General features: G+C 39.4%; 1 protein-coding gene across 11 annotated transcripts in view; it reads right to left on the reverse strand.

Annotated features, from left to right (window-relative positions):
• Positions 1 to 1,005: 1,005 nt before the first annotated feature.
• ENPP2 (ectonucleotide pyrophosphatase/phosphodiesterase 2) overlaps positions 1,006 to 21,821 on the reverse strand; it is a 101,120-nt gene continuing 80,304 nt past the window's right edge. For 6 of the 11 annotated variants that reach the window (XM_031691280.2, XM_072949640.1, XM_072949637.1 and 3 more), the window contains 8 exons: positions 21,403 to 21,454; positions 15,012 to 15,086; positions 13,559 to 13,695; positions 12,431 to 12,566; positions 11,691 to 11,768; positions 7,879 to 8,011; positions 6,260 to 6,416; positions 1,006 to 1,605 (listed from right to left, as the gene is read on the reverse strand). In XM_031691280.2, coding sequence (XP_031547140.1) covers positions 1,435 to 1,605; positions 6,260 to 6,416; positions 7,879 to 8,011; positions 11,691 to 11,768; positions 12,431 to 12,566; positions 13,559 to 13,695; positions 15,012 to 15,086; positions 21,403 to 21,454 — 939 coding nt within the window. In that variant the 3' untranslated portion in view covers positions 1,006 to 1,434. The remainder of the gene's footprint in view (positions 1,606 to 6,259; positions 6,417 to 7,878; positions 8,012 to 11,690; positions 11,769 to 12,430; positions 12,567 to 13,558; positions 13,696 to 15,011; positions 15,087 to 21,402; positions 21,455 to 21,821) is intronic. The other 5 variants (XM_072949641.1, XM_072949639.1, XM_072949638.1 and 2 more) reach the window with 1 other exon arrangement.

The raw sequence follows: 21,821 nt of genomic DNA on the forward strand, positions 1-21,821 counted from the left end.
CAAAGCTGATGAAGTGCCAGAGACATGCCTGGAACACAGCGGCTACTGGATAAATAACGGCTGTCATCAGTATCACCACACTCACGTCTTCCAGTGCAGTCCCGTAGCTGTGCTTTCCAAGCATTGGTTTTCTCACACCACCTGCATGATAGTTCCCATACCTTCAGGCCTACTTTCGTTGTTATGGATTTGTTATTTAACATACTATGTTCCTTCTGAAACAAATTTATTTCTAAAGGAAAATTTATAGAAATTAAAAACCTATTTCACTGACCATAAAAGGGACCTACTGTAAAAATTAACATAATGAAAAACAACAATGACATGCTGTTATCTTTTCTTTTTTTTTTTAAGGTAGATTAATAACCGCTAGAGACTAAGACCCACCTTTCTCCATGATACAATCAGAAGGACTGAAAATCTGACTTTCTCACTTTGTGCTTCATTATTATTTATAAGCCATAACTGGGTCCCTCAAGAATCCCTCCATCCATCACTCAGACCCTTCTGCCATATTGCATTATTAGTAACACTTTCACTTGGCATTTATTATTCTCTCCCTTGATTGGTTAATTACATTTTTATGTCAATAGCTCATCCCACTGTCTCATTTCTCTTTATCTCCTCCCTGGTTCTTAGGTTGATACATTATACAGAATATATGCTTAGTACTGTCTCAGTTGAGTCTAATACAAACTTGGAACCAACTTGATCAAAAGATCTTGTTCCTCCAAACTTCAAAATATTTTTTTTAAATAGATAGGTGAGAGAGGGTATTCAGGGGTTCTGCTTCCCCTTTCCCTCTGCCCTTAGGATTCCCCATATATAGGCACCCCATCTATCTCATCCAGGCCACCATAGTTGAATATGGAGGATGTCCCTTTGTCTTCAAGAACTACATCCACCTGGGAAGAGGACCCAAAACAAGAAATTTTTACTTTTCATGCACAAAATACACCAGAAGCACTCTAATTTATGTGAAATAAAGGCCAAATAAACCAGGAAAAAACTGAATGGGTGATTTATTATATTTAAGATTGGTCTATAAGGCTTAAATATATCTGTCATAATTAACAGTAAATGAATGCAACTTTACAAAATCAGTATTTCAATACAGTACAGGACTACATGTGGCAACTGTGCATTGGAAAATTGATATTTCCTCAATGCAAATATCAGATTTGCAGCACCATTTAGAAGCTCCCACTAAAAATGCAAGCTGCGGTATTTATTACAAGCTCTACTCAGAACACAAGGCTACCTAAATCAAGAATTAGAGAGAAACAGTGGAGTCACTCAGGCGTAATATGTCAGATCTGGTACAGGATTAAAAGACTAACTTCTTTTTAATGTCCTGGTTTCAAATTAATAAATACAAAAACAATATAAAAATATACACCAGTTGATAAGACTGCACCACAGAGGATCCGAAAGTTAAATCTCGCTCTCATATGTATGCAGGTATGTCTTTAGTGTCAGAATTTCTGGATAGTTGCGACTGGTCTTGCGGAAGAAATCCAGACTGGTGAGATGTTCAATGTCCCGCACTCTAGCCGTGTGCATCTTTATAAGTTCTTCTACCCACTTCGACTCATCCTCTGAGCTCTGCAATGGAAAGGGAATACAATCAGAGTCAGAATTTTCCAAAGGAGTCTCTCCAAATGGTCAGCTTGCCCCAAGTCCACAAATGACCTCTACACACTCCTGCACCCAAAGCCAATGCATGTTACTCCTTCCTGGCCTCCCCACTGCTCTCCCACATTCCTGCCGGCAACAGGCCACAAATACCGGCCCTTGGCTGTAAACATTTTCAACAGCAATTAGGTGTTCCAAATAAACGAGGCATGTGGCGTGAAAGGGCATTTGACTCAATAGGTTCTCAGAACATAAATCAAAATTAGGAAAACCAAAGGCCCTGGAGAATTCAGTAATTTGTTTCTTTCCCCTGCTGTCAAACTGCAATGTGGAGCACAGAGCATGAGAATTAGGAATGTGCCTCTGCCTCCCAAGGAACGTGGAGAACTTGTGCCTGGTGCACAAAATGATGTGTGTATGAATTCCTAGCCTTTCAGAAGAACGTGCTAGATCAACCACATCATCTGCTGGATTGCAACCAGGTGATATTTGAATGAGTTTGACTCAAAGAAGCTCAGCTGATACACCTGGCACTTTGGGGCCCAAGGGACTGGCTTGGAATTGCAGCTCTTCCACCTTCCAGCTGGGAGACCCTGGTCAAACTATCTGACCCCTCCAGACCTTGGTTTCTTCACTGGTTCACAAGAATACTAATGCTTACTTCAGCAGCTCCCTGGGAGGCAGGAGGGAGGCAAGGAAGAAAGAAGGGGGCGGGGAAAGGTAAAGTGAGGAAACAACATCATGGGGAAAAGGAAGGAAATCTCTTTCTGTTCTTAACAACTTGACAAGAATTGCCTCATTTGCACAAATTCGAGGTGAAAGGCGTTTAGACATCCCACCCCAAACAATTTATTTCACGTCTAGGTTGAAACGAAAAAGTAATGCAGACAAAGCATTTTATGTTTAAAAACCATCTTCTTTTACTTTTGAGGGAAGTTGAGAGAAAGAATGAGATGGGAGAGCCTTGAGAATTATGGGGAAAGGTCTACCTTCGTAGTAGACATGGGAGGCGGGCCTTTGCAAATAACTTCATTCCCAAATGCCCCCCAGAATTGCAATGGCTTCCAAAAGTCTTCCTACAAGTGGCAGGGTAGCTGTATGTGCTAGGGCTGAGGACGTTCTGGCGTGCCCGCACCCACCTCTGACTGCTAGAACTACCCACCGAAGCCCAAGAACCTGCAATGGGTTTTCTCGGAAAGCTCTAACCCACACAGACCTGGACAGGGAGCTGCAGCAGCTTGTGCCAGGGCTAAATATGGACCAGGAGGGTGTTGGTTCAGGAAACTGATGCCTGGCCATCCCAGGAAAAATGAAGAAACAGGAAGAAATTGCTTTGCAGGCTGGGGAAGTGAGGATTTTAACCCTCCACACCCCACCCTCCTAGCCCAAGCTAACCAAGATCGCTGCGATTCATAGGAAAGCACAGACCTAAATATAACTCTACCCACAACGGTGCTGACCAGTTCTCAGTGTGACCATATAATTAACAAAGTAGGAGGTCTCCAAATGGGTCAGGACCCCCTCAGAGTAAGCAGAGTAAGCACGAAATTATATTTTGGGAGAATTTTCATATTCAATTCATTTATTTGATTTTTCAATGGTCAGTAAGTCTAATGTTTCCTTTGTAAACGCAGTCATTTGAAATGTGTGGACAAGGGGTGAAAAGGTTTTTCCTAATTTAAATGATGGCCAGCTGGGATTATAAGAATTTAGGGGAAAATCTGTCTTTTGCTATTTCTTTCCTTGGGAAGTGACTTGCCAGTTTCATCTGAGAGACATTCTCCTCTGGTTCTCAATGCCAAAATCCTGCCTCCAATTAGTCACTGAGAAATACTGGGCTATGCTACACGTGAAGAAAATGACTTCTGCCCCTTGCTAGCCGGCAATCCACAGAAGTTCTCGCTGAGGGAAACTCTAGTACAAAATGCAGAACTGATAAAAGTCGAGTAAAAGTTCATGTGCACCAAGGGAGGAAAAGAAAAACTTTAAAAATAAATGACTTCAAGTGTTAATGCAAATGATCCATGAACATGCTTGCTGTTCTTGCTGTGCGTATTTACTCTTCACCTGCCTTTTCTCCCCGACTTCCTCCCAAGCGAGTTTGTGAACTGAAGCCCCAGCAGTTTTAAGGTGAACTGCAGAGCAAGGGCAGGTCTCTATGTAGGCAGGAGGTTCTTCATTAAGAAGCGTGCTGGCCATGAACTCTGCAAGAAACACCTCCAAGCTCTGTGCAGAGAGAAAGACTTTTGAGGCCAGCAGTGGATTTCACTTGTCAGATGTTAACCTTTGGGGGGAATAAAGAACTGCTTTTGAGCTGAGTTCAGAACAGCGTTTTTCAAACTCCCCCATCACCAAATTTCCCTAATGACAGAGAAACTTGAACATATGTTCCCCAGGAGTTGAGGTGTCCCTACTTTAAGTTTGAAATGTCTTAATAGTCTCTGCCTTGTTTTAAACATGTATGGTAATATTTAATTTCACTCCATAATATACGTGTTTACTTTTTTGCAAAAATTTTACCACCCCACAACAAGGTTTTAGTAAAACTAGAGTTCAGAAACGTACATCATGTTATACAGATTAGCAAATGTACACTGTTACATGTATACATACATGTACACCATGTACACCGTTAGTTAATCCCGTGGGTTGTGAACAACCAAAATCGAGAAGGTCAAGCCAATAAGTTGATTACTGCTCCCCTCTCACCTGAAGTTCCCTTGCTTCTCCACTTCCCATCCAATTATTTCTAAGGTCTTGTTGATGCTTCCAGTACAGAAGATTGCCTTCCATGTACTTAGCTGCCTTCCACCTTCCTCTTGAAATTTCCAGGACCACACCCCAGTTCAAGTTCTGTGACCTCAATCCCATGAATCTTGCCAAAACCCTTTGCGCACCATGCTTGCCCCTCTCTGATTCAAATTTATGTCCTGAAAGCAGAGCCTAAAATGTTGCTCTTAGGCTTAAACACTTTCTGTGGCTATCTGGTGCCTGTGCAACGAGGAAAAGTCCTAAGGTCCCGAGGTTCCACCAGGGAATCTGACCAGGTTGAAAGAGGTTGGGCTTGTGGATTCAGAGACCTTGAATCTAAAATTCTGTTCTCCTGCTGACCATCCAGGGACCCATAATATACACTTTTGCTTTATGAGCTACAGCTTTCTCAACAATGAATAAAAGGGGATGGGAGGAGATCACATACACCTGCCTCATAGGGTAATGAAATGATTCACAATCATATGGGAGAGGACCTGCTCTGTACTTGGATGATAACATGAACTCAACAGATGGGAATAACTACTACTGTGGCTGCTCTGACCACTGCTACCACCACATTTATTTTATATTTGATTCCGTGCGACCTGTGAACACATCTCCCACTACTGCCCTCATTTCCAATATACTGACCAAACTTCATTAACTTTTTAAGCAATATTTCAGATGTCTATTTTTCCCCCTGCATCCCTTATTCTGTTTTGGATGGTCATAGCCTCAGTCTCCACCCATCATTGAAGCCAGAGCCCCCAAGCTGCCTTGTCCATGAAGCTGATAATCTTTGTTGAAACTATTCTTAAGGCTCTTTGCCTTTGTTTATAGGGGTATTTCTTTAATTTAATTTTTTTAATAGAGGGGCTGAGCACTGAACCCAGGACCTTGTGCATGCAAAGCATGCACTCTACCACTGAGCCATCCCCACCCCCTCGAGGCTCTCTGCCTTTAAGCAAAGCAATTTCGGTACTTGTTTCATTTGCTCTGCCCCTACGCAAGGCTGCCTAGAGTTGCAACCGTTTAACACCCTATAGTTTCTCCCAGAGTACCTTACAAAATTAGGGAATGTGAGTACTGCTTGTTGACTAAAAGTCTTCTTTGTAGATTTTATCACCTATCCTTCTATTATATAAACAAAAGCACAGACTCGGAGCACAGAGTTTCTATCACATTGTAATCATGAGCTCTGTCCCCAGTGCAGAGTTAGCACAGGGCCAGGAGCATGCGGCGTGGCTCCTTCTGCCTTCCTGGGGCTTCTTCCTCGTGCTGTCCTGCTTTCACGTGGGAATCAGTGAATTAAGAGTCACCTGTGCTACTTGAGAATGAGGTGACCTCTTACATCTGCCCCCATAACTAGTAGCAAATGAGGATCTGACTTGTGAAGTACACATTCCTCTGTGTATCTTTGTAAAAAGTTTTGATTAATGAAATTTTCAAACATCCACAAATGTAGAGCGAATAACATAACAAGCTCCCAGGAACGCTTCCCTCATTTCAATAATTGCCAAAACTGTTCCACTTTCCACTTTTTACAAAATACATACATCTTTTGCACAACTGAAAACATCTGGGCGCTTTTGTCATTTGTCAAAATCGAACACAGATATAGAACTACATTAAATGCATGCACACCACACATACCCTAACATTGAAAACTAAAAAGCTACTAGAACACAGAGTTCCCAAGGGTTATGCAAAGTTTTGTTTGGGTCCTTTTTAAAGACCCAATTTGTATACCCATTTGCATAGTCCAAATGTTTTATACTAAGCATGTTCTAGTCGATGGGTGGGAATACAAATTAAGACACAAGCACGGATTATGTCAGCAAATCCTAAAGGATGCTGTCCTTGAACTCACATTGCAGCTCTCCTCATTGTCCGGTCTGTGAGGAAGGATGAATGAGGAGACCGAGAGGGGGCCGTCACACTTGTCAGCGGGCTGCGTGAAATCCAGGCAGCTGGTAATGATGCTGTAGTAGTGAGTTGGAACAGGAATGGAACTGCCTTCCACGTACCTGAAACAGGAAAGCAAAATAAAATTACAGCTGATGTAGTGGCTTTCTTTTTTAAGTGGTGGTCAATGAATATTGCCAAAGTCACTAAAATTAAATTCCTGATTCAGTTGGGTCATTTTTCACTCACAAGCATTAGCCCACTTGTGTAACTTTGAATGTAATGTCTTCAATGCCTGGAGTCCCTTCTTTCTCTCTACTGGGTAGAGTGAAAAAGATATTCCAGACAAAGAAAAACAGCTTGAACCAAAACTCAGAGGCTGGACATGATGAATAGATCGATGGAGTAGACATGTCAGACTGGAAGGGTCAATAAAAGCCAAAGTAGGGGGATGTTCTGAGTGCCAAAATTGTGGAGTCTGGGCATAATTATGTACGCAAGGATGCTCCATGGAAGGTTTCTGGGCTAAGGAGTGCCAGTAGGGAACCCATGATTCAGGAAAATAACTTTCATAGTGTTTGAATAAAATGAATGAGGCAGGAGACGCTGGAGCTAGGAGGATAATGGCCCTTTTGAGCCACAATGAAATCCTGAGCTTGGTACAGAGAATTCACTTACTAAAGAGATTTCTAAGGACTGAATGCTAGTGATGCTCCTAGAGGTACAAAAAAATCTTTTCCAGTAGAGTTTTAGTACAGAAATTCACAATTCCTTACCCAGCTTTCTATTATCTTAATTTTAATCATTTCAAAATATTGAAATAATGATTGAACTGATAATGTACTTCGGGCTAAAAACTATAACAATAATCAGCAATAAAATAAATGTACAAGGAAGATGAAATTTCCCTTATGGGTGACTGGAAAGGGAGTAAGATAATTGCTATTTCATTAGTTACCTGTATGAAAAAATAGCATTTTGTTGTCTAATTATCTATCACAATGAAACCCTCTCATATTTTGTGTTGTTCTCTGATTGTTTCATGCTTGTACAAAATTAAATGATGACCTCTTATGAATTTGTTGCATTTGTATTTTCTTATCTTCTCCAGTAGACTGTGAGTTCCTTATGAATAGAGTATGCCTTATCCTTTTATTTCCCTAATAGCACTACAGAGAGGGATAGAAATGACATTGGATCAAAGTTTATATGCAATCTCCTATTGAGATATACTGACTCGGAAAACCTAAGAATCCTAAAAGTTCCCCAAAATAATGAAGATAAGAGAAAATTACCATCTTCCCACTAAAGAGCTGTTGAAGAATAAATGAAAAAAAAATCTTTTGATACATTTCCTTTCATGGAATTGAAAAGTGCATTTATTTACCACAAAACCCATTCCATTCCAGCCACCAGGGCTATGTTTAAGCAAAGGTCCAAAAGAACTGAAGAATTTACAAGGAGATTCAAAAAGCAAAAGATTAAAGGGGTACCAGCTCTTCTCTAACCTGAATACTTGAAAGATAATCTTTAGTGATGTCTTAGAGTTTAAAAGCACACACTGAGTAGGAATGAAAAGCTTACTGTTTGATTTTGTCTTGGGTGTCATGTAAGCCATCGTAGTCATAGTCGAAAATTGGTCCACTTATCACATTGACTCCGTTTCTTTCTGAAGCATACTTCTTCACCAGAACCCTTTGGAAATAATTCCAGACTCCTGTGCAAAGACAAAATCAGTTCTTCATGAACAAACTCCTTGCTTAGGCCAAGTTCTCTCCAGGATGCCTTCTACAAGCCAAATGTCACAAGCTAAGAGACAATTGAGCTGTTGTGATTCTTGAGAACAATCCCTCCTGAAGCATTAGCTGTGTGTGTCATCTATGAACCAGCAAAGAGGAACATATTGGAGACACCGGTAGAGGAGTTGAACCCAGCCCAATAAGTCAGGGAAGCATTTACAGATGAAGTGGCTACTCGGCTGAGATCTGAAGGACAGGTGGGCGTTTCCTAGGCAAAGAGGTGGAGACAGAACATACCAGGCTGGGAGAATATTATGTATAACAGAGGAAGTATAATGTTTGTGAGAAAAGGCCTTAATCTCCTTTCTCTTCTTTCATGTCATAGACAAGCTAATTCCCAAGGTTATGTTTCTAGCCGTGACCCTTCCCTGTAGCTCCAAGCATGCTATCCAACTCATGCCTTTGGATACCTAATAATCATGCATGCATTTGAATACCCAATAATCATGTCTAACAAAAAATTATCCAAACAGAATTCTTTATTTGCCTTCTCAATTCTGCTCCAGCTCTTGGCTTCTCCATCATAGTCAATGGCATTTGCACACATCTAGATGTTCAGGTTGCAATCTTATGAGACATCCCTGACTTCTCGCCTTACTTCAGATGCATATGAACAAGTCCTGTCAGTGCTACCCCAAAAATACATCCCGGTCTTCCAAATCGGACTACTCCCACCATTTTCACTGCATCCACGCCAGTCTAAGTCACTTCCCTGTCTGCAATGAACTACCGCGGAAGTCTACTTCCCGGGCACCCTGTGAGAAAGTCTTATTTCCCTGTAGCCCTTTCTCTACAGAGTAGCCAGATGGATCCTCTTACACCATAAATCAGATTGTATCACACTTCCCCAACACCCATTTCTAACTTCCAGATGATTTCTCACTGTAATCAGAATAAAATCCTCGCTTTCCACCATGGCCTGTGCCCACCTCCATGACGTTACTTCCTCTCCCTCTCTGCATCAGGTGCATGGTTTTCCTCCTGTCCCCCAACTTGCCAAACTTGTTTCACAGTAGGATTTTGCATATGCTCTTCCTTTTGCCTGGAAAACTCCCCAGATCTGAGCACGCTTGGTTTCTCCTCCATTGTTCGTTTCTCAGTTTTACAGTCATCCTCTAGAGAAGATGCCCCTGTCCATGCTGGCTTCAGTTAACATTATGGTTAATCACAGGGGCAGGGGAGGGGCAGAATGGAAAAAGGAAAAGGCATCCACAAAGAAAGAATGAAAGAATGCCATTTACAGCAACATGGGTGGACCTAGAGATTATCATACTAAGTGAAGTAAGTCAAAGACAAATATCATGCGATATCACTTATATGTGGAACCTAAAAAAAGGAGTACAAAAGAACTTATGTACAAAACAGAAGTAGACTCACAGACATAGAAAACAAACATGGTTACCAAAGGGGAAAAGTGGGAGAGGGATAAATTAGGGACTTGAGATTAACAAATAGACTCTACTACACATAAAATCACAAAATGTTATGGTAGCTCATAGAGAAAAAAATGTGATAATGAGTGTGTGTATGTCCATGTATGACTGAAAAATTGTGCTGAACACTGGAATTTGACACAACATTGTAAAATGATTATAAAATCAACAAGGACCCACTGCATAGCACAGGGACCTATATTCAATATCTGGTAATAATCTAGAATGGAAATGAATCATAAAGAATATATATGTATGTATAAATGAATCACTTTGCTATACACCGGAAACACTGTAAATCAACTACACTTCAATTTTTAAAAATAGTGACTAGATGACCAAAAAAAGAAAAGAAAAGAAAAGAAAAAGGCAAAAGAAGGGAAGAACAGAGGACAGGAAAGGCAAACCAAAGAAGCTGGCTCTCGAATGTTAGCTTTCACTTACCACGTTCTACTCTGCATGGGGGTTCTGAGGTTCAGACTGTTATCATTTCTTACCTCTTGTTATTAAAAAGTACTTTGGCATTTTCCTCATGGTGCTCTGTTCTAAATGAGAAAGACAGAGCAGGCCACCAGAGCCAAAATACCATGGATAATTATTTTCAATAAAGAAAGGAGGACAGTGGGGGAGCAGTTCAAATGTTAACTTCAGCATAAAAATTGGAGAGGCGTAGAAGGAGAGAAATAACAATGAGAACAGTCAAAAGGCCAAACCCGCAGAAATGTGGCCTGCGAAAAAGCCATGGCCCTGGGCAAGAACAGCAAGCCCTCTGTGAAAGGCCTTTGGCCACACCAGCCTCAGGGTGGTACCATGTGTTTCCTTTATTGCTACTTGGTCAAAAAAGCATCAGTAAAGAATAAGAAATCCAAGAAACCCTGATTTGCGGAAATTCAGTGAGGCTGCGTTCCCTATAATATTATGACAAATGGATCTACATAGGTTTATGAAACATGTCTCAACCGGGCCTGAGAACAAACCAAGAAACCTCCTTTTAAAAGCATACTTTGATGTTTCACTAATACGCAATGGATTCTACCTTTGAATAAGCCTTTGTTTACTAACTGAGGACATCAAATAAACATTTTTTTCCTCTAAACCATGTTGGCCATCTCACCAATGTCAAGCTGGGGAGACCTGCCCCAGTAGGTGACACTCCACCATCACGTGTTCCTATTCTGAGACTTGACTTCAGCCCTGAGAGTTGTGTAACAGGGCCCAAGGCCCCTTTACTGAGTGGAATTAGGTAGAAGTGTTTCCTTTTCCTACCGTTCCCATAAGCATATATAAGTCTGCTCACTGTAAATGAGCTAAAGCCGGGGATCAAAGCTACTCCATGATGCTTTCTCTATCTCTGAATACAGGGGTTGCTCAATGGATGGATGGATGCGCAAATGAATGAATTCTTTGTTATCAGAAACAGAAAATGGATTATTTTGGTCATTACACAATTGTTATAAATCCATATAAGCCATAAAAGTTATGCAATCAAATCTCATCATTTTACAAATGAGGCTAAATGGCATTTCTGTGATCACACAGCCAGTGGTAACACTCCGGGGACTAGAACTCAGTTTGGGGGCCAGGGCTCTGTGCCGATACCATTCATTCCACAACTATCATCCACAAATAATTATATCACATACAGAGAAATGATGAGTGTATATAATTTGCACAGCCCTAAAACCAACTGAATAAAATACTCTGATGATTCAGAAGACCCTTTAAGTTCTTGCTGGGTTTCAGGGTCAACATGCAGACTACATCATCACCATCACCCTAAAGGAAGGACGTGCTAGTGGCCTTCCCGTAATATTCAATAAATAAATACAGATGCTGTTGAATGTCAGGCAGCCTTCAAAATACCGAGAGGACTCTTTTTAACCACCAATACAGTGAGAACTGAAACAGGAAGAATACCAGATTAGAAGGAAAGCACAAACGTGATTTAGCTGTTTCTCCTATTCATGACCTGGGTACCTTCTTGTGATTTCAATTTTGGGTTAACAGTAGTCAATTTACAATTAAAGGTCTTTGAAAATTGTAAAGGCTAAATACATGAAAGGTATTATTATTAAAATTAATATAGAGGTAGAAAAGGTAAGTGGTAAATTTAGAAACACTTCTTTCCACAAATAATAGCTTAATAGGTAAATATTGGACTTACGTTTGAAAGCAGGATACATTGGAACCATATTGGTTACAAGGAATGCATCATATTTAGTTTCTGGTGAAGAGCTCAGATCTAAACATCAGGAAAACAAAGTGTCTATTACATACTAAAACCTACATCAATAAAAAGGTAATCTTCTAAAATGGTCCAAATAATATGAAGTGAATGGATTTACTATTTTATTTCTATTTATTTCCTTCTTTATATACCATTTTCTACTTTGCTTCTCACTCAGCCTCTTTTCTTCACTCAGTAGGTCTCTCTAAACATTTTTTTACAATTCTTTTTCTTCTTACTTAGTCTTGGGTCTACTAACTATTATGTAAAAGAATTTCTTGATTTCAGTGACATAATTTAGACTTCAAAAAACATTATCACGGTAATGAGGAATTATTAATGTAGTCTTAAGTGACCACCTTTTAGTGTTATTTAAAAGATTAATGTCTTAATAACTTACTAGTTCACTGTCAGATTCTCATTTAATGATGTCAGGGAACACATAGAATATTCCTTTGCACTTTAGAATTCCCCTGGAATAGGATTTGCAAAAGCTGGTCTCTTTTCTGGCTGCTTTTGCAAGGATCCCATAGAAGTTCATCTCTTCAATCTCTTGAGCACCCCTCTTGAAGAAAACCCTGAAAACCACTGAAATCCTAAATACCAAGTTGCACACGCCAGACTCCACAAAATAACATCCCTCCAGAATGGTCAGAGCCTGGTATTCTGTAACTTACAAGGAGGAAAGAGAAATCCATAGGACATCTGTTTATCATTTTTGTAGGCCAAACAGCTCTGACTGGAACTCGGAGAAACACGGACATCAGGCCGGACACAACTGGTCAGGTGTTCGGGGACGCCAGAGACCTCAGCCTGTATGGTGAGTCAGAGGTATTCAGTAATGCCATCGCAGAGACAACACCAAACCAACAGGGAAATACTGAAGCCAGATTGTTCAGTTTCAAACAGACGAAATTAAAACCCCATTAGCTTTTCCTATAGCTGATAGTTTCATATTCTCCTTAAAAAAAAAGGGGGGCCTCAGTTTTATATGCACTGAGCTAGTAATTTTCAAAGTCTTAATTTTTTTTAGTAGCAGAACTCTCTCATCAGTCTTAGGTAAAACAATAATACATAAGGCATAAATCTCACTCTTGATATAATCGATAGGATTCCATAGAAGACAGCTTAAAAAATAACTCTAAGGAATAACACAGATATATCTTCTATTAAAAAAAAGACTGGATATGTATTGTACCTGCCTGAGTGAAAATAAGTGTACACAGTACAAATTAACAAGAAGCTGTGTTTGGGGCAATAGAAGTAGTCATTTGTACTCAGAAATTAAAAACATATCTCAACTGCCAAACAAATTTTTCTAATTCCGATATAAACTCACCTATCTCATCTTTACCAAAACTAAAACCCCAACATAAAACATTTATTTAAAAAAACAGAATGTTGATAGCGGGGGAGGCTGTGCGTAGGGAGGGTGGGCCGTGGGTATACAGGAACTCTCTGCCCTTTCCACTCAATCTTTCTGTGAACCTAAAACTGCTCCAAAAAATGAAGTCTATTAAAACAAACAGCCAAATCTTGGTGGTTTCTGTAACTGCTGGGCAATGACAAGCAGAGTAAAAGAAATGAAAAGAATTGGTATGTTATTTCACATATTACCACAAAGTTGTTGGAACACTGCGGAAAGTCTAATTCAAAATAGTTTGGAAATGATCCAACATAGGATATCTTTCATTAGGAAAAATTAAAATCTTATCTAAGCCAAAATTCTGTTAAGAAAGCAATCATTATATTAAGGCAAGGAGTGGAATGACATGAAGAATATGAAACCTAATTTTCTCAATAACCTGTTTGGAAACAGTGTATGATGTCCAGAGTGGCATTAGGAATGTTTCGCTATAACCGCTTTCAAAGTCAGTGTGATATAAGATATCATATCTAGTCCGATAAAGCACTGCAGGCCGTCCATAGAGCAGGTGTCTCTCTAGGAAAGAAAAATAAACTGTGTTAAAGACATATTAAAATTTACATCAAATGTTTGATTTGAAAGAGAGTCAAGTTGTCCACAATTTGCTTGCTTACTTATTAATAAGGTAGCTCCTTCTCCTTAATTTAATCAGGTTAGTTTTTCTAACACTTTTGTGGTTTATTTGATCACCTAAGCATGGGTCAAGGCTTACAGTTATCGAAACTGTAATGTAAATGCCATATTTATTTTAATGTTTTGTTTTCCAACTGTAAAGGATTTTAATCTGTATTGGAAGGAAACAGTATACAGTAAATTTTGAAATGACACTGCTGAATGGGAAGTCAAAAGGATTGGATTTTTATAAAATTAATTTATTTGACCCTGAAAAGGCACATCAAATTAACCAATGATTTAATTAAGAGGCACTCTGATCATTATTTGTAAACTGCAACTCAAAAACGTATTATTTCAGCATAAAAAGTGAGTAGTAATGAGCATTTAAAGAAAGTAGATTTGTGACATGGAGGAAAACTCTTTAGATAAGGACTTAAAGGAACATGTATAGATAAAATAAGTGGGCATTCAAGAGACTCCTTTAAATACAGAAGAAAAGAGGTCATTAGTTATTAAAGAACTCAGACCCCAGAATGTAGATTCTGACCCCTAAGAGAAAGCTTTCCTCTTAGGGGAAAAAAAAAAGTTTGAACCTTACTCTTCTAAGAAGACATGGGAATTTAGTGTGCAAACCTTCATTCCACACCCACAGTAAGTGCCTGGAGCTTGATCTGCCCATTTTAGATAGGCTAAAGTCAGAATTGCCATAAATTCTTAGAAATTGGGGTCCTATAGACCAAAATATTTAGAGATTGAGGCTTAGGCAATTCACAGTTCCCTAAGTGATAATCCAAAAAAAAAAAAAAAACTGTTACTATTATTTCTGTTAGAAAAAGTCAGTTCTGGCAATCACTTATTGAATTATGTATACATGTTGCTTTAATTAAAGTATTACCATTCTACACAAGGAACAGAGAAAACTCTTTGTAGATTACTTTGCGAGCCCCTCCCAAGTAGGACTGCTGATTTGAGGCACAAAAAAGCCCCCCCCCGGTTACAGCACAAGCCTGTTCTGGGCAGCTGGGCTTCGCGAGCATTGCAGTAAACGCAGAAGCCTTGGTTAAGCTGCCAAATTTGGGGACCCCCCCCACTAAGAATTAGAACACGATACGCTAATATTATATAAACGAAATATAACGAACAAGTAAAAAGCCAGCAAATCATAACAGTGGTACTTGGGGGCAGTTAACCAAGTCAGACTTTCCTTCAAACCAAACCTTTTCTAGGTTCAAAATTTCCATTAACGTTTTCCTTGATTTCATTTTTGCTGCCTCTGAATTTCCTGGTTTCAGCTGGAAGCAGAAGTATCAAGATTCTTTGAGAAGCTATTCTCTTTTTAGCATTCAAGTTTTAATGCTTACCCATCCTAGCTCAAATGCAAACCTAGCATATTTTCCAATCTATCCCATTAAGGGGACAACAACACAGTAGCCATATTTCGCCAGGCAACACCCCTCTTCGGAGCAGCCATCAAGTAATAGTTTTGGACAATCTATAGACTCCACCAACTCTGTTTCCTTCTTATTTCTTGTCATTCCTCAACACAGCATCCATTCCACGAAGGCTGATTCATTTGCAATACTGCTCGTGATCGTTGTCAGCAATTCTGTGCTATTATATATGTGACTCCTTTTCTCTTTACTGGGAATAACTTCTCCACCAGTCCTGTCACTATCTTCAAAGATTTCATTCATGTATCCCCCCTCATCAAATGTATACTGAATACCTTCTTTGTGCCAAGCCTTGGGCTATGAAATAGAGATACTGGGTAAAGAAAATTAAGATAGAGCTTTTACCCTCAAGAAGTTCACAGTTCGATAGGAGAGACAAACATGACACAAATAACTAAAATGCAATATGGTGCACACTCCACAGGAAATATCGACACAGTGGAAAGGGAACACAGAGCATGAGACATGCCACAGATGGGGGTGAGGTGGCATCACTACAGTCCTTACAGAACTTACGAAGCTAAGAGTGACACCCCCATCCCATTATGCCTGCTGCCCTGGCATAATTGCTCTTCTCACATTTAAAAGGGGATGACAAATAATAGGGTCACACAATTCAACTCTCATGGAAGAGACATGAGGAGGAGAGGGACAAAGGGAACCAGATGGCAAGAGACAAATCTTGAGTCACTTACTCCTGACTGATTTCTCCAGTTAAGCTTCTCTATCTCTACTCACACTTCTGCTCTGCATGTACAGACTATTTTCGTCCAAAATGTGGGCTTCATGGCTCCCAAGCTCTGCACAACTATAGTTTTTGGCACACAGCTGGAGCACAAATAATTAATGATCTGACCAACTTTCTCTCAATTGTTAACTGAGCATATATGACATGAAGAGAAAAGAATGTAATGATTTTAGCAGTCTCCTAAAATCCAGTCTAGTGCCCCAACTGACCCTAAGAATCAATTTGGGTCTTCCTGAAGCATTAGAGTCTTATCTAAGAGGTGAAATCATCTAAATTATCTAAGAAAGAGATGAAATCATCTTTGCAGTAAGAAACACACACTTTAAGGTCCAGAACCAAAATTCAGATTTTCCTTTTTCAGCTTATCAGCATATCCAAGAATCACAAGTTCTTGGTCACAGCTTGAGTCTGCTACTCCTTATGACACCTTAGACAAGCCACCCATCGTGTTTCTGTTTAGCAAAATGTCCCTAGTCATGCCACAGGAGTGTACATGAAACTCAGTCTCTGGTCATGTAAGTGTTTCATTGAGAACCCAGTCCCCCTGGAGATGAGCCTGCGAGCCTCTGCTTTCGAAATATGTTCCTCGTGATTTCATGATACAGATCTAGTGGAGCTTGTTTCTTCTCAGGCTGGGTTTCTACTCCATGAAATTCCAGACAGAGCTTTCCTTCCACACCCCAGTTCCCTGTTTACAATAGTGTCTGGCATTTTTGGTACACGCCAAGGTTCTCCTCCAAATACCACACTTGGCAAAATTCTGTGAGGCAAATCTTTTTAAGTGGTGTGGACTTCCTTAGTGCTCATTCTTTTTGTCTTCCAAAATTTGGTCATCCAGACTTGAGTTTGTGTTTCTTTTCCCTCCTCAGCTTCCTGATTCATATTCCCACAGATTAGCTGGCTGACTTGAGAGCCACATGAAAATCTCTCCCCTTTCCTTTGTTTTTTTTAAACATTCACTCCCACAATAATATGCTTTTACATTTTACCACAAAATCTCTATCCAAGGTCTTTCCTTTTCCTACATCCTTTCTCCTCCTAAGTGTCTACCATTTACTGCCGTGTCAACCTCCTCCAGGATCAGATTCAGTGCCTCTGTGAGTGTCCTGCTCTTTCTTACCTCAACCCTTAAAACACTATGTTGTAATTCATCAACTAGCTAAATTTCACAATAAAATAATAACTTAATGAAAACAGGGCTTTTATCTATTTTATTTAGCATTGTATCTCTACCACCAACAATGCCCAATATCTACTTGGTAAATACTTGCTGAATAAATAAATGATTGTTTTATTTTTTTTTTAAATACTATTCTCTCTGACTTTAAGGAACTGGCTTTCTACATATGATCTGCCTGATACAACACCAAGAGATAGACTGGGCAGATTGTTATCTTCATTTTACTAATGAAGGAACTGGCGGTTGATGATTTGTACAAGATAATTCAGCTACATAACAGCACCCAGAATCTAGGTCTCTGATGTCCTGGTCCATTATTCTTCTCCTTATCTTTTTGGGTTGTCTTCAGGTAAAGGCTGCCTGCTGGGTTATTCTAATGGAGAGCACATTGGAATGAAGACCCATCTACTCCTGAGCAGGAGCTCTGCCTGAATCACGCCTGCTGAAAAGCTACTGAGAGCAACAATTTGTATCCAAGCATCTCATACTTTGGGAAACAACTTCCAACCTCTGATATGCCCTGCGAATCACTCCAAACACCTTCTCTTTGTTCCAGCCCTTAGAAGAAGCATTTACAGAGGAAAGTACGGGTGCTTTAGTGTCACATAGGACCGAAGTCAGATCTCAGCTCAGCTCTCTACAGCTCTGTGATTCGGTCATTTAACCTCCCAAAGCCTCATATCTCACTGGAACATTGCACTGTCTACAGGAATATAGGTCAAGCACCTAGCTCAGTCTTGACCCAAAGTAGTTGTAGTGATTTAGCAAAGGGTATACACTCGCCTTCAATCTCAGCAAGGAAGAGTGATAGGTAAAGGCTATTCAAATATAGTGTCTATTTCATCCAATTAGTCTTGAATCCTACTATAAATCCTAAAAAATTATATCATGTGTTGATCTCTTCCAAGTCTTCCCCAAAGCACACACAAGAATTCGTACACAGAGAAACACAAGCATATCTCCTTCCTTCTTCAGCATGGCTAACATCTCCAGTGAAATAATGAAAATGAGAAACATTTTAGAACTGAAAAGAGCTATAGAGGCAAGTCCCTCTCTAGTCACATTCAGGACTCTTCTTTAAAGTTAACAAGAATTACTAGCGTTCAAGTCATTTTTCTAACTAAACTAACTTCTCATGGTGTGTGATAAGGAGCCAAACATACAGGTGTTAAAATGATCTTTAATTCCTTTTCCCACAAAGATGACAGTGAAGGCCAACCTGACTAAGAAAACACAAAACATAGTCTAGCAATGTAAATAAAGAAAAGACTAAAGTGAAAATAAATAGTGCAATTATTCTTACAGTGAAAAATAAACCTGGTTCTAGGGCCAGAACTGCTTGCCATGAGATATTTAAACATGTCCATTTGTTCATTCATTCATCCATGGATTCAATGGATTTCAAAATGAAACTTCAGTAAGTTTGCCAAGACATTACACACATGTGATTCAGAAACAGTAGTCATGCAATTAAGATCTGGAATTCATTACATATCTAGAAATATTAAGGCTTTAGCAACAGTTCAGATCACAGTTTTTGAAGATTACATTTTTATTCCTTTTCAGTTTAGTAAAGGACTTAATTCTGGAAGTTTAATATTTATAATAAAATATAGCCTAAGATTAATTTAATATGCCTCTCTTTTGTTACCTCAAATATTCCCTGGGTATATTGGAATGTACAGCTTTTACACATGTGTTTTGTACAGATGTATGAGTGGTTTTATGCCATGTGACATTAAAACAGCCACATATGAGTGTCACAAATGGAATGTGCAGAGCACGTGGTTTATTCTGAAAAAATTGGCTACCTACGGGGTATTTGAAAAAAAAAACTAGGAATGAAAATAATATAACTGTACATTTGCATAGAACTTTAGTCCTACAAAATGGTTTAAAAGCTTCAATATATATTCAAAGATATCTGGAAAGGGGAAGTGATTACTCTGAGTATAACATGCACTTGAATTCACAAGTTTCTACTCTAGCAGAGCAGACAATGAAGATTTCCAGTGGGGCCTAGACTTATGATCCAAGATACACCGTAAGGCCTGAAAGAACTTGGACCAAGAAAATGTCATTTTGTAGCTAAAGAAATGACTGAGACAGGATCCTTAAGGAGACAAAGACCAAGAGAGAGAAAGAGAGAGAGAAACAGGAGAGAGAACACTGAGGCTTACACATACTCTAGAATCTAAACAAAACACTGCTTTGCACATAATAAGACAACAATACGTAATTATTTGTATTTCATGTAATAGTTTTAAAGTCTCCCTTGTATCACACCAGATATTGGAGATTGCAAATGGCCATTATCATGCATACATACAAAATTATGCTCTATAGACTTAAACAACATACACCAAAAAAGTCTATTGAATATTAAACTGTTAATTGTAACAAAAAATAAATAAAGTCTCTCTTGTATCATCAAAGGCTATCCCACTAGGCCATGAGCAGACCAAGAGGATGTGCTACCATGATCCTCCCCTAATATTCTGTCATCATCATGAAGTCACATGTTGGAAACTATCGGTGACAATGCTGACAGAACGAGACATCTTGAAGAAATCAGCTCCCAGCCCAGGGCAGGTGCTCGACAAATACCCATCAGGGTCCATTTCCATGAAAGTATATAAACTTTAAGCCTCAGTGATACAACATTATCTAGAAATACAACACTAATATTCACCTCTGAGCAGAGCAATGGAGCAGTGAAGTTACTAAATAAGGCTCCTCCCAGCCCTGAGAGTCAGCGATTCATCTTGAAGATGCCTCTTTATTTTCATGCTCAGAAGTTTGAAGCTACTGTTTAGGGTGAGTTCTGGAACTGGTTTTGTCATATGAGCACACTGCCACCAACAAACTAAATGCAGGGTGTTTTCCCAGATGGAAATGTTTTAGGACCATGAATAGCTGGAGTTTGAATCAGCAAAAACATGAGCGTCCATTCAAAGTTATCATAATTCACTATTTCATTAGTGATTTTTTCAAGGTAAACCTTTCAGTAAAATCTCTGTCTTGGTGATTGAATATTTGAAAAACTCAAATCATGAGACTCTACCCCCTTGATCTGAGCAGCATTTCAACTTCTCTGGTTACCGTGACATTGCGGTCCATTAGAGGTTAGATGTCAAACATTTCAAATCACTTCTAGAGTTTGTAAAGGATTGTGTTCCACCAACTAAGTCCTATCTCCAAAGCTGTGTTCACCCAATTACACGCCAGCGTCTGTGTGTTCTACCATCAAAGAGAGAAGGGGGAGGGTGGCGATGCAGAAAGAGAAGAAGGAAGATGAAGATCTTTCTTTATAAAGCGGGAAAATAAGTGAAGTAAATAAAATCTTCCCCCAGTTTCCTCAACCTTTACTTAATCAGATTGGAAACAGCACATGTGATAAACAGAACCACATGTCAGCTAATAACCCAAGTAATGCTCTCAAGAGAATTTGCTATGTGCATCTTTACTGCATGACTTGGGCTGCTGTGCTTGAGTTCTGTCTTCTTTTTAATGTAAGTTTGGTCATTCTCTTGCTGTTACAAGATGCTATTCCATCTGCTTTTGTAACCTGACTAGAAGCTTTCCCTCCTCTTCTAATTTCTTCTCATTTTCTGGAATTTCTAAACCAGAAGAAGAGCTTGTGGAGATTACATTGTTGTTCCTAATAATTTACAGCCCTTTGGTAAAGGATTATATAATTTCACCCATTGCATGGGACTTGCAGTGTTATTATTGTACATAAAACAAGAGAAGGATGAGTTAGGGTTCCAGATAATTTTTATTTGAAGACGGAGTTCTGATTTGGTTCCTTCTGTGCATCCCTCCCTGTTACATGCACACTGACTCTCCGGGGAGGGAGGCTTCAGTCGGGGTACCAGCTGCTACCATTCATAACTGTGACTTCCATTCCCCTCATGGAAGTCCCCATCAGCACCTAAACTTATGATCCATCAGAGACACAATGGTATGTCTCTTTTTCGAGGGCTTATAGGCTATTGAGGCGGGAAAAAAAAGGTAATGGGACTTTTCTAACTATTACACAGCTGGCATCTTGTCTACATAGAATAAACCAATACCCTTTGGCAGATGGTATTGAAATCACTTCACAATCCAAGTTCGAATCTTAAAAAAATATTGTGCTTACACTATGAAGTAAATAAGAAGTCTCTCCAATTTTTGAAAACTAGACAACAAAACTTATCTGGTTGTTTTTTCCATCAACTCCTTACCTTCTGTAGACCCTTTTATGTGAAGGCGTTTGCTGAGTTCATCCAATTTGTTCTTCATGTATGAAAACCAAAAAAGAGAGAGAGAGAGAAAAGAAAGAAAATCAGAAATGTTCTTTTTTTCCAGTACCCTTCTCTCTCCTTAGTACCCAGCCAAATTCAAAACAGGATCCTTAAACTTCATCAATATCGTAAGCTCTGTAGAGGTATTACTATTCTATCTCAAACTGAAATTTTAGGCTTCACTTCCTGGTGATTCTATGGTCACGAATGTTATTTACTCTCTCCTCGACTTTGTTTCCTTTCCTTAAAACTATGGGTAGTTATGGTACTAACTTCCCATGTTGGCAATGATGATTAGGGCATATATATGTACATTAATTTGAATATTGCCTCAATATTTAGGATTAATCTCAAGGCAC

Source organism: Vicugna pacos, chromosome 25 (genome assembly GCF_048564905.1).
Source record: "Vicugna pacos chromosome 25, VicPac4, whole genome shotgun sequence".
In the NCBI taxonomy this organism is placed as follows: Eukaryota; Metazoa; Chordata; class Mammalia; order Artiodactyla; family Camelidae; genus Vicugna; species Vicugna pacos.